At 27.7% G+C, this 13,598-nt stretch overlaps 2 protein-coding genes across 2 annotated transcripts in view; one reads left to right on the plus strand and one right to left on the minus strand.

Annotated features, from left to right (window-relative positions):
- The window catches only part of LOC113386397, a 108,530-nt gene extending 106,141 nt beyond the window's left edge, over nucleotides 1–2,389 (minus strand). Inside the window, exon 1 of the mRNA XM_026624178.1 lies at nucleotides 2,270–2,389. Coding sequence (XP_026479963.1) covers nucleotides 2,270–2,293 — 24 coding nt within the window. The 5' untranslated portion in view covers nucleotides 2,294–2,389. The remainder of the gene's footprint in view (nucleotides 1–2,269) is intronic.
- Nucleotides 2,390–4,884: 2,495 nt separating this feature from the next.
- Nucleotides 4,885–11,210, plus strand: LOC113386398 (zinc metalloproteinase nas-8-like). The gene is made up of 6 exons (XM_026624179.1): nucleotides 4,885–4,957; nucleotides 6,590–6,751; nucleotides 6,820–6,929; nucleotides 8,338–8,542; nucleotides 10,924–11,057; nucleotides 11,121–11,210. The coding sequence occupies exons 1-6, from the start codon at nucleotides 4,885–4,887 to the stop codon at nucleotides 11,208–11,210; spliced, it is 774 nt and encodes a 257-aa protein (XP_026479964.1).
- Nucleotides 11,211–13,598: the final 2,388 nt, after the last annotated feature.

Consider the following 13,598-nt stretch of genomic DNA (forward strand, 5'->3'; position numbering starts at 1 on the left):
ATTAAAATTTATATATATATACATATAATATATTTTTTTAAGTATTTAGAAATTAAAAAATAACATAATTTTAACCGATCGATTGGATATTAAATTAAATTTTATAAAAATAATTGATTTAACTATATAAATATATACGCAATGTTAAAATTGTTATGTACTTTGTATTTAAAAAATAATAAAATTTAATATACAATATATACATACATCCATAATTACCTTCTCTCTCTTTCTTTCGCACACATTCATATAAATTTGTCTCGCTTACTCTGTAATATATTTTATATTTTGACTATGTCAGCGTTTATCAGATAATAGTAATAAAAAATAGAAAATAAATTTATATGTATAAATCAACTATTTATATATATATACGTATAATATATATTTTTTACGTATTTAGAAATTAAAAGACAACAAAGATTCCCGAAGTTAGCTTTTATATATTAAATTGAAATATATTATTATTTAAAAATTGAATTTTATAAAAAAAAATTAATGTAAGTACATAAATATGTTTACACAATATTAATATTGTCATGAACTTTGTATTAAAACAATAAAATTAATAAAATATAATACACATCCATAATCGCCTTCTCTCTTTCCCTCTCACATATTTCTATAAATCTGTCTCGCTTACTCTGTAATATATTTTATATTTTTTATGTATTTAGAAATTAAAAATACAACTAAGTTTTAACCGACCGATTTGGTATTAAATTAAATTTTATAGAAAAATAATTTAAGTATATGAATATATATACAATATTAAAATTGTCCTTTATTTTGTATTTAAAAAAAATAATAAAATTGATAAAATATAATATGCAATGTATATACATCCATAATCACCTTCTATCTCTTTCTGTCTCATGCATTTATATAAATCTGTCTCTTTTTCGCTTTAACATATATACAACCTTACACACATGCATAATATATATACAGATAATATATAATAATAATAATAACAAATAATAATTTTGTATATATATAAATATATACGAATTTATAAAATAAAAATATAAATTTAATAGAAAAACTTTTTTAGAATATTAATAAATTTATACCAAAATTAAAAAGACGTTAGTCATTTTATATTAAATCATTATTAATGTAAAAAAAATTTAATAAATTTAATTTAATTCAATAAATATACACACAAAAATAAAAATGTTTATCTTGTATTTGAAAAATAATGAAATTAATAAAATGTACACATCCATAATCATCTTCTCCCTCTTTCTTTCTCATACAATTATATAAATCTGTCTCTTTCGCTTTAACATTTATACAACCTTACACACATGTAGAAAACCCTAGATATATAAATTTTTTATATTATATATATATATATATATATATATATATATATATATATACATATATATATATATATACAGTTTATAAAATAAAAATATAAATTTAATAGAAAACCTCCATTAATTAATAAATACCTTAATAAATTTACGACAAAAAATTAAACAGACGTTAGCCATTTTATATCAAATTAAATAAAATTATAAAAAATATAATAAATTTAATTTAATTTTTAAAATAATATTGTAAGTTTAATAAATAATAATTGTTGTTTATTTTGTTTTTAAAATTCAATAAAATTTATGTAACATAAAGAAATCACTCTATCTCTTTCTAACACATTCATATGCATATAAACATTAATCATGCTCTCTCTTTTTCTCATCTCATATGTGTATATATATACAACTTTATACACATACACATAAATTATACATTTAATACAAACATATACGTATAAATATACATATAAATATAATATATATATATATATATAATTATAAATATATATAAATTGTTTTTGGAATTTAAATACATTTATTTTACGTAAAGTATAAAAAAACGTATATATATATATATATATATATATATATATATAAAAACGCGTAAAAAACGTATATAATATATCTATATATATATATATATATATATATATATATATATAAAAACTCATATATAAATATAAATATAATTGTTTTTGGATTTAAATAAATTTATTTTACGTAAAATATAAAAAAACGTACGTGCAATGTTATGTTGGAAATCGAAATTAATTTAATATATATATAATATATATATATATATATATATATATTTTATATATAAAAATATATATTATATATAAAATTATATATAAAATTTAAATATAAATAAATATGTATATATATATAAATAAACGTATAGAAATATTAAATAATATCAACAAATAAATCTATTATTAACTCACTTTGATTTCAGTGTTATCCATCATTACAATCACATTAAACTCGCCGAATCACTTTCGTTAACAATTTACACAACAAATGTCTAATCATCTGCATAACAACTAACTGAACTAATTAAAAAACTAATTAATAATAAAAACTAATTAATAATTAATAACTATTATCAATCTATTATTATTATTTATCATAATTATTGTGGCACATGTGCGCGATTTTAATAAACACGTCCGTGCGGTCGCGCCGCTTCTTTGCTTGTATTCGATTGGTCGACGGCGGCCGATCGCACACGCGTTCGGCTCGTGACGTCACGGAGAGAGACGAAAGATTAATGAAGGTGGCATCTGTGTGCGGATTGGTGAGGTAGAGGAGGGCGTGGTTCGGGTTTTGGGTGAAAAGAAGTAGAATCATAGATAAACGAGTAGAATTACGTTTCGGATATTATCCGAGTCGTCGTTTAATGGTAGATGAAGTTTGTTTAGGTTTATAGTATGAGTATGTGTAATTTTGTTGAGTTTCTAATAAGTAATATATATATATATATATATATATATATATATAAATAATTAAAAGGTTTTATGAAAAAATTAGTATTTATTGTCGACGTTTCGAAATTATGTCAGTTCCATCATCAGGACATTTATCACATAATTCGAATTATCTGAATTAGAACATGAACTAATATGATCTAGATCTAAATTTAAATTTGCTTGTCAGTAGAGTTCTTTTTTAACTTCTAGGTTGACTTTGACGTTGCTCGTCAGTAGAGTCCTTTCTCTATTTTCTTGGATGATTTTTGATTTGCTTGTCAGTAGAGTCCTTTTTTAAAAATTAAAGTCGATATTTAATTTGCTCGCCAGTAGACTCCTTTTTTCCTTTGTTAATATTAAAGTTACTCGACTGTAGAGTCTTTTCGCTATCTTCCATCTTGTCAGTAGAGTCCTTTTCTAAATTTAAATTTGTTTGTCAGTAGAGTCTCTTTACTATTTTCTAGATCTAAATTTGAATTTGCTCGTCAGTAGAGTTCTTTTTTAACTTCTAGGTTGACTTTGACTGCTCGTCAGTAGAGTCCTTTTTCTATTTTCTTGGATGATTTTTAATTTGCTTGTCAGTAGAGTCCTCTTTTAAAAATTAAAGCCGATATTTAATTTGCTCGCTAGTGAACTCCTTTTTTATTTTCTTGGTTAATATTTAAGTTACTCGTCAGTAGAGTCTTCCAGGTTTCCATTGAACTTTCTCGTCAGTAGAGTCCTTTTTTACCTTTTAGGTTTATTTAAACAACCAGTCAGTCAGTATATATGTATATATATATTAAGGTGGTCCTCAATATGGACATTCTTGAATTTTTTTGCTCCCAAGGGCTCAAAGAAATTCGAAAATGTCCATATTAAGGACCACCCTAATATATTTATATATCAAAATATTTATGTAATTTTTTTGGGAAAATCAGAAATATTTAGATTTCATTAAAATTTAATTTAAATCTTAAAGCGATAAGATAAGATTACAATTATGGCCAATTATTATCACTGATGATGCGATAAGACTATTTGGAAACGTATGTGGATAAATTTTTGATAAGATTAATTTTTTTTTTAAATTAGCACTTATTGCCAGACAGAATGTCTACAAGAGCCACTTGCAAAATTTATTATCGCTAGAGAAGCGATAAAAGTGTTACGAAATGTTTTGAACAAAAACCCTTTTAAATTTTGAACAAAATCGGATGGAAAATCAATTACCTCGTCAGTAGAGTCCTTTCTGAAATTGGTCCTTAATATGACGTAGTATATTCATATTGAAGTCGTCGAGACCTTTCAAATAGTACCCCATACGACTAATTTGACGTCACAACGTTTCGACACTTTATTTGACCCATCATGGATGCATTTATTTAATAAAAGTCTAGTAACTTCTAAACGGCTCGTCTGATTTAAATGCAATATTACTTTTAAAAATTGGAACTATATTGGATTATTTTCTTTTATTGGAGATCTAGTTTGCTCGTTAGTTAGAGTCCCTTTGGAATTTTGAAATATGTTCAAAACATTTTGTATCTGAATATTTATTTGGCTCGCTTGCCAGTAGACTTCTTATGGAATATTTTAAAATTAACTGCATTATTTTTTTTTCAATCTTCTACGTAGACTTTTATTTTGCTCGTCAGTAGAGTCCTTTTTTTATCATCCAAGTTAATCTTTTTTTTGCTCGTCAGTAGAGGCCTTTTTTCACTTTCTAAATCTAAATCTAAATCTAAATTTAAATTTGCTCGTCAGTAGAGTCCTTTTTTATTTTCTAGATCCATATTTGAATTTACTCATAAGTAGATTTTTTTTATTTTTGAGGTCGCTATATTTTGCTCGTCAGTAGAGTCCTTTCTTCATCGTCTAGGTCGATATTGAATTTGCTCGTTTGCAATTCTTATATTATTTTTTCGAAACGCTATTTGTTCTAATCTAATCTTGGTGATCTCCTATGATAAAAATGCCAAAAAAGTTTCCAAAAACCCGATAATTGAAATCTATAAATTGCGATGCAAAGCTATCGTAACGATACAGTCGGTAATTATTAACTAATTAATTAATTGTATTAAGAAAATTAATTAATTTAATATAAAAAAATGAATTTGGTAGTTTTGGTGGTCGCTTTGGCGTCTGTTGCGTGCGTGGTGGCTTTGCCGGTGAAAAATGACGGTAAATTAATTAATTAATTATTAAAATAATATTAATGGTATTATTCATCCCACTTCTGACCTTTGCCAACAAAGTTTATTTCGCTTATTGGCGAACAAATTGAATAAAGAACGGACTCTACTGACGAGCAAATTAAATAACAATCCGACGAGCAATTTTAAATATAAACCCAGAAGAAGAAAAGAGGACTCTACTGACCTGCAAATTAAATACATTCTAGATGATAAAAAAGGACTCTACTAACAAGCAATTTAATTAGTTACTTAAAAAATAAAAAGCGATTTTAAAATCCATCAAATGAATTAGTTACTTAAAAGATAAAAATGGACTCTACTGACATGCAAATTAAAAATCAACCTAGAAGAGATAAAAAAGAGACTCTACTAACAATCAATGAGTATTTTCAAATAAAAAAGGACTCTACTGACAAGCAAATTAATTAATTACTTAAAAGATAAAAACAGACTCTACTGACAATCAATAAGAATTTCCACACAAAAAGGGCCTCTTCTGACGAGCAACTAAAATTCTTGCAATTCTGCATAATAATGCAGTTTAGTTTGAAATATTCCATAAGAAGTCTACTGACAAGCAAACTAAATAAATATTCAGATAAAAAATATTTTTAATATATTTTGAAATTTAAAAAGGACTCTACTGACGAGCAAAGATAATTTTCAATTTAAAAAATCTAATCCAGTTTAGTTTAAAAAATTTGAAAAGGACTTTACTGACGAGAAAACTTTAGAATGATACTAATTAATTTTTCAAACAGGATTCAGTTTGCTCGTCAGTAGAGTCCTCTCTTTATTTTCTAAGTTGATATTTAAATTCTCATCAGTAGAGTCCTTTTTTATTTTCTAGGTTAGTATTTAATTTGCTCAACAATAGAGTTCTTGCTTTAGATTTTGGATTTGTATTTGATTTTGCTCGTCAGTAGAGTCCCTTTTTTTGAATTTTAGATCCATTTTTAAATTTACTCGTCAGTAGAGTCCTTTTTTTGTTTTCTAGATCCAAATTTAAATTTACTCGTCAGAAGAGTCCCCTTTTTATTTTTTAGATCCAAATTTAAATTTGCTCGTCAGTAGAGTCCTTTTTTTATCTTATAAAACTCTCTTTAAATTTGCTCGTCAGTAGAGTCCCTGTTTTATTTTCTAGATCCATATTTAATTTTGCTTGTCAGTAGAGTCCCTTTTTAATTTTCTAGACCCAAATTTAATTTTTTGCTCGTGAGTAGAGTCCCTTTTTCTATTTTCTAGATCCAAATTTAAGTTTGGTCGTCAGTAGAGTCCTTTTTTAACTTCCAGGTTGACTTTGATTTTGCTCGTCAGTAGAGTTCTTTTTCTATTTTCTAGATCTAAATTTAAAATTGCTCGTCAGTAGAGTCCTTTCTTTACCTTTTAGGTTTGTATTTAAGTTTGCTCGTCAATAGAGTCCTTTTTTCATCATTAACGTGATTTGTTTGTAGGTAAAGTATTTTTTTTTGTAGATGTAGAGTCAATGTCTCCGATCTTAACAGAGTTATAATCTAAACGCAGCTTGGATGTTTTAGATTGATATTCAATTTGCTCGTCAGTAGAGTCCCTTTATAATCAGTGGAATCCTTTCTAAAACCAATATTTTTTACTTTAGACCTTGCTTGGATGAACAGTGGCAAATTCGAAGGCGACATGGTGCTGAACCAAGAGCAAATGATGGCAGTCTTGGGTCTTGGCCCCAGAAACGGCCTCATCGACAAGAAGTACCGATGGCCCTTGAAGCATGTACCCTATGCCATCATACCAGGATACTTTAGTAAATACCTATGATAGTATTACCCAAAGGCAGATGAGGATAGTGATAATATTTATTTCTTTTTGCAGATAAAGAACAAGAAGACTACATCCACAAAGCCGTTGCCGAGTTCAATAAAATCTCCTGCGTGATTGTTAGGCCTAAAAACAGCTCTGACACCAAATACGTCCAGGTTACGGTAAGTAAGATAGATAGCTATTCTCGGTTACATGTTTTATGTTATATGACAACAGGTAAAGTTTAAAATATAGTGGAGCAACTCTAGAGTTGTATAGTTCGTTTTTCAGCATTTCAGATCCATATTTAATTATTAGTAGATTAAGAATCCATACCTCTGATCCGAGCAAAGGAATAATTAATTTTATAGTTTTTTACAACCTTTTTTTATTTTTTACCTGACTACCTTGCTTGTCAGTAGAGTCCTCTTATTTTCTAAATCAAAATTTAGATTCGCTCGTACATCTACAAAAAGAAAACACTTTACCTACAAACAAATCACATTAATGATAAAAATAGGACTCTACTAACGAGCAAATTAACTATAGACTTAAAAGGTAAAAAAGGACTCGACTGACAAGCAAATTTAAATTTGGATCTAAAAAATAAAAAAGGAACTATACCGACGATCTAGAAAATAAAAGGTCTCTCCTGACCTAATTTTTTTTAGACCTTTTTAGATCTAAATTTAAATTTGCTCGTCAGTAGAGTTACCTTTTTATATTTTAAGTAATTAGTTAATTTGCTCGTCAGTAGAGTCCCTTTTTTATTTTTCAAGTAGTAAATTAAATTTGCTCGTCAGTAGAGTCGTTTTTTTATTTTTTAAGTAACTAATTTATATGCTCGTCAGAAGAGTCCCTTTTTATATTTTTATTTTTCAAGTTATTAATTAATTTGCTCGTTAGTAGAGTTCTTTTCATATCCTCTAGATTTATTTTTGATTTGTTTGTCAGCAGAGTCCTTTATTTATTCAATTTGCTTGCCAGTAGCCCTCTTTTTTGCTTCTAGGTTTATATTCAAATTTGTTCGTGTTAAGTTGACTTTGATTTTACTCGTCAGTAGAGTCCTTTCTTTATCAAACACATCAGTGGAGTCCCTTTTTTATTTTCAGATCCAAATTTAAATTTGCTCGTCAGTAGAGTTGTTTTTAACTTCTAGGTTGACTTTGATTTTGCTCGTCAGTAGAGTCCTTTTTTACCATCAAGGTTGATATTAAATTTGCTCTTCAGTAGAGCTCCTTTCTTATATCTTAATTCATAAATTAATTTGATTGTCAGTAGAACAATTTCATATCTTCTAGATTCATTTTTGAGTCAGCAGTCTTTTTTTTCTCAAATTTGCTCGTCAGTAGAATCCCTATTTTATCATCTATGATCAAATTTAATTTGCTCGTCAGTAGAGTCCCTTTTTTATTTTAATTAATAAATTAATTTGATTGTCAGTAGAGCCCTTTACATATCTTCTAGATTCATTTTTGAGTCAGCAGTCTTTTTTTTTCTCAAATTTGCTCGTCGGTAGAGTCCTTTTTTAACTTTGTCTCTACTCTACCAAGACCTCACGATTTCTTACATCAATCTCTCTTCCCCCAGGGTAAGACCACAGGTTGCCACTCCAGTGTCGGTTTCCAAAACGGCATCCAAACCTTAAATCTGGCCCCAGACGCCATCGAAAAGGGTTGTTTCCGAAAGGCGACGATTCAGCACGAATTCCTGCACGCCATCGGCTTCTACCACCAGCAATCGACCTACGACAGGGACGACTACGTCACCATTATGTGGGAAAACATTCAAGACAGTAAGTAGATAAAAGAGATAAAAGAGGTAAAAGAATCACTACAACCCCTAAATTTTCTGATCCCACTTCTGCTTCTATCGATTAGTAGAGTCCTATTTTTGTAATCGATTGTAGAGTCCTATTTTTTTATTTTCTAGGTCGATAGTAGAGTCCTTTGTTTCATTTTTCAAGCTATTAATTATTTTTGCGCGCCAGTAGAGTCCCTTTTTTATTTTTCAAGTTATCAATTAATTTGCTCGTCAGTAGAGTCCTTTTTTATTTTCTAGATTTAAATTTAATTTGCTCGTCAGTAGAGTCCTTTATAATTAATGTTGGTCGTCAGTAGAGTCCTTTTTTATTTTTTAGAACTAAATTTAAATTTGATTGCCAGTAGAGTCCCTTTTTATTTTATAAAACTAAATTTAAATTTGCTCGTCAGTAGAGTCCCTTTTTACTTTTTAAATCTAAATTTAAGTTTTAGAGAGCTCTTCAGTAGTCACTTTTTGAAATTTTAGGTAATTTAGTTTAGGCAAATTAGTTAATTTGCTCATCAGTAGAGTCCCTTTTTTATTTTCTAGATCGATTTTTAATTTTTCGTCAGTAGAGTCCCTTCTTTATCATATATACACACACACATACGTTTTCCAACTTTGGTCAAATTCGATTCAAAATGGCTTGAAAAGTCTACAAAACATAAAATTAGCGAATCGGATTTTTTGTTGGCGTTGTTTCACATAATTAAGTAGAGTTCATTTTTATTAGTTTATTAATTTCATGCAATTCTCTATTTTTCTTTATTTTATTTGTTTGCTCGTCAGTAGAGTCCTTTTTTATTATTTTATTAGATTGCTCGCCAGTAGAGTCCTTTTTTTATTATTTATAACTAAATTTAAATTTGCTCGTCAGTAGAGTCCTTTTATTATTATTTTTTTAAATTTTATTTATTTGCTTGTCAGTAGAGTTCATTTTTATTAGTTTATTAATTTCATGCAATTCTCTATTTTTCTCTATTATTTGTTTGCTCGTCAGTAGAGTCCTTTTTTATTATTTTATTAAATTGCTCGCCAGTAGAATCCTTTTTTAATTATTTTTTTTCTAACTTTATTAATTTGCTCGTCAGTAGAGTTCCTTTGTTATTTTTCAAGTTAATTAATTTGATCGTCAGTAGAGTTCTTTTTTATTAGTTTATTAATTTCGTGCAATTATCTATTTTTCTCTATTTTATTTGTTTGCTCGTCAGTAGAGTCCTTTTTCATTATTTTATTAGATTGCTCGCCAGTAGAGTCTTTTTTCATTATTTTTTTCTAATTTTATTAATTTGCTTGTCAATAGAGTCCCTTTTTTATTACTTTTTTCTAATTTTATTAATTTGCTTGCTTGTAGAGTTCTTTTCTATTGCATTATTAATTTTGTTCTCTTCTCTATTTTTCTCTATTTTATTAATTTGCTCGTCAGTAGAGCCCCTATTTTATTTTCTAGATCTAAATTTAAATTTGCTCGTCAGTAGAGTCCTTTTCTTATTTTTTTAGTATCTAATTAATTTGCTCATTAGTAGAGTCCCTTTTTTATTTTTTAGTCCAAATTTAAGTTTGCTCGTCAGTAGAGTCCCTTTTTTATCATATACGTATATATTTAATTTGCTCGTCAGTAGAGTCCCTTTTTTATATTTCATGTACCTAATTAATTTGCTCGTCAGTAGAGTCCCTTTTTTCTTTTTTAAGTATCTAATTATTTTGCTCGTCAGTAGAGTCCTTTTTTATTTTTTAGAACTAAAAGTTATTAATTAATTTGCTCGTCAGCAGAGTCCCTTTTTTATTTTTTAGAACTAAATTTAAATTTGCTCGGTTGTAGAGTCCTATTTTTTTCATTTTCTAGGTCGATTTCTAGGTTTGATCGCCAGTAGAGTTTTTTCTTTATCATATACGTATATATTTAAATTGCTTGTCAGTAGAGTCCCTTTTTTATTTTTCAAGTTATTAATTATTTTGCTCGTCAGTGGAGTCCCTTTTTTATTTTCTAGATCCAAATTTAAATTTGCTCGTCAGTAGAGACCCTTTTTCATTGTTTGAAACTAAATTTGAACTTGCTCGTCAGTAGAGTCCCTTTTTTATTTATCAAGTTAATCAATTAATTTGCTCGTCAGTAGAGTCCTTTTCCATCTTCTCAGTTGTTTAATTTTGCTCGTCAGTAGAGTCCTTTTTTACTTCCTTTTTAAATTTTGCTCGTCAGTAGAGACCCTTTTTCATTGTTTGAAACTAAATTTGAACTTGCTCGTCAGTAGAGTCCCTTTTTTATTTTATAGATCTGAATTTAAATTTGCTCGTCAGTAGAGTCCCTTTTTCTATTTTCTAGAACTAAATTTAAATTTGCTCGTCAGTAGAGTCTTTTTTTTATTGTTTTAGACCATCAGCACAATTTCAACAAATATGCTGCAACCACCGTCCAAGATTTTGGTGTAAGTTATGATTACTCGAGTGTGATGCATTACTCGGCTTATGGGTTCTCGAAGAATGGACAAAAGACCATAGTGACCAAGGTGAAGTAAAACTTCTTTACTCTAATACACCATTTTGCTAATGTTTTTGGTTTTTGGTTTCAGGATCCAGCAATGTCAGAAGTCATCGGCCAAAGAGTGAAGTTGAGCGATAAGGATATCTTGAAACTTAACGCTATGTATTGCAAGGGATGAATTTTGGAAAATTTATAAAATTAAATATTTTGTAAACTGTGATTGTTATTGTAAGTGATGGAATGTATTAAATGTTGCAAACTGTTGAAGTTTTATTTGAACTAAAACAAATAATTTTCGATGAAGTTAATGCAATATTTTGAAAAAAAAATAGAGTCCTTTCTTTATCATCTAGTATTAAATTTAATTTGCTCGTCAGTGAGTCCCTTTTTTACTTTCTAGATTTGTATTTAGTTTGCTCGTCAGTAGAGTCCTTTTTTATTTTCTAGATCTAAATTTAAATTTGCTCGTCAGTAGAGTCCTTTTTTTTATTTTTTAGATTTAAATCTAAATTTGCTCGTCAGTAGAGTCCATTTTTTATTTTCTAGATCTAAATTTAAATATGCTCGTCAGTAGAGTCCTTTTTTTTATTTTTTAGATTTAAATCTAAATTTGCTCGTCAGTAGAGTCCATTTTTTATTTTCTAGATCTAAATTTAAATATGCTCGTCAGTAGAATCCTTTTTATATTTTTCAGATCTAAATCTAAATTTGATCGTCAGTAGAGTTATTTTTTTATTTTTTAGATCCAAATTTAAATTCGCTCGTCAGTAGAGTCCGTTTTTTTATTTTCTAGATCCAAATTTAATTTATTTGCTCGTCAGTAGAGTCCCTTTTGTATTTTTTAAATCTAAATTTAAATATGCTCGTCAGTAGAGTCCTTTTTTTATTTTCTAGATCTAAATTTAATTTATTCGCTTATTAGTAGAGTCCTTTTTTATTTTCTTGACTTAAATTTAAATTTGCTCGTCAGTAGAGTCCCTTTTTCTATTTTTTAGATCCAAATCTAATTTATTTGCTCGTCAGTAGAGTCCCTTTTTCTATTTTTTAGATCCAAATCTAATTTATTTGCTCGTCAGTAGAGTCCCTTTTTCTATTTTTTAGATTTAAATCTAAATTTGCTCGTCAGTAGAGTTCAAAAATGTACATAAACGCTGTGGGTATATAAAACAAGATTCATCAATAATTTTATAGAGAATTCTATAAGTTTTATCTTAAATTATTTTTGTTAATTAATTTATTATTATTTATTATTAGTATAATTAAATTAATCAATTCGCGAGTAACCTATGCGAATTAATTTTGACCTTTGATAACAAAGTTTATTCGCGATTATATGGGAGAACGGTGCAAAAAATCCATTTATATTAACTTAACGAGTCTTAAATTATTTTATTAATTTATATTATTATTTGTTAATAAAGGTCACCCTCAGTGTGTTCAGAATGTTGCAGAATTAATAAATAATACAAAATCAAAAATCGTAGTTGTACTTATTTATTAAAAATTACTAATTGTAATTTCATTAAATTGCATTTTTAGTAATCTGAAATTTGGAATTTGCTAATTTGCAATTCAAAGGTCCAATTTATTGAAAAAATATTTGAAAAAAACAGATTATCATAATTAATTATTAAAGATTAAGCTGTTAATATTTATGATAATTCGTACCCGATTACACTATACTCTCGTATTTTCTGGAAAAGATAAACAGTATATATATAAACAAGTTTCAATTTAATAATAAACAACTCGTATACAATTTCTTTGTTAATCTATTTTCTCAAAATCAAAAACAAAATGTTAGTTTTTGTGTTCTTATTTTTATCTACAGTATCCAATATTGGTTTATCATCGCCAACAAGAGATAGAGGTAAAATAATAAATCTATATATTGCATTCTAAAAATATTCGTTATTGGCGAATATTTGATGATGCTTAATAATTTAAGTACAAATTAGTATGGTTTTAAGATAATCAACTGTTTCAGATATGATGTGGATGTACAGTGGTAAATACGAAGGCGACATGATTTTAAATTCAGAACAAATGTCTGCGATGAGAGGAGAAACCGTGATGGACATGAGAAAATTTCTTTGGCCTAACAATACTGTGCCTTATTATGTAATGCCATGTTTTAGTAAGTATTTTGTATAAAAAACTCTCGCTTAAAACTAAATTTTAATAAAAATATCTGAAAAAACACGTTTTATAAACAAAATTTATGCATATGCATAAGTCCATATGCAGAGATCTAAGGTCACGATAAGTCCAGTGTGAATGTTCGCATCCTTAACAAAACATATGTTAGTGCGACGGCTAGTCGACAAGTTGTATCGCGCGTGCTTTGTAAATGTTTGTGCTTTATTTCCACCAGCTGTCACACTATTCGTACGGTTTGATAAAGTTCGAACGTTCACACTAGACTTTTCGCGACCTTCGAACCGCCAATATGGACGGATAAAACATTGTTTTTTCTTGTGTTTTATTATTTTTGCAGATCAAAGAGAAGCAAATATAATCCACGAAGCGGTAAAAAAATTTGCTGAAGTATCTTGCGTGACTGTCA

Source organism: Ctenocephalides felis, unplaced genomic scaffold (genome assembly GCF_003426905.1).
Source record: "Ctenocephalides felis isolate EL2017-DRISC unplaced genomic scaffold, ASM342690v1 CF-g0.4_SCAFFOLD_03571, whole genome shotgun sequence".
In the NCBI taxonomy this organism is placed as follows: Eukaryota; Metazoa; Arthropoda; class Insecta; order Siphonaptera; family Pulicidae; genus Ctenocephalides; species Ctenocephalides felis.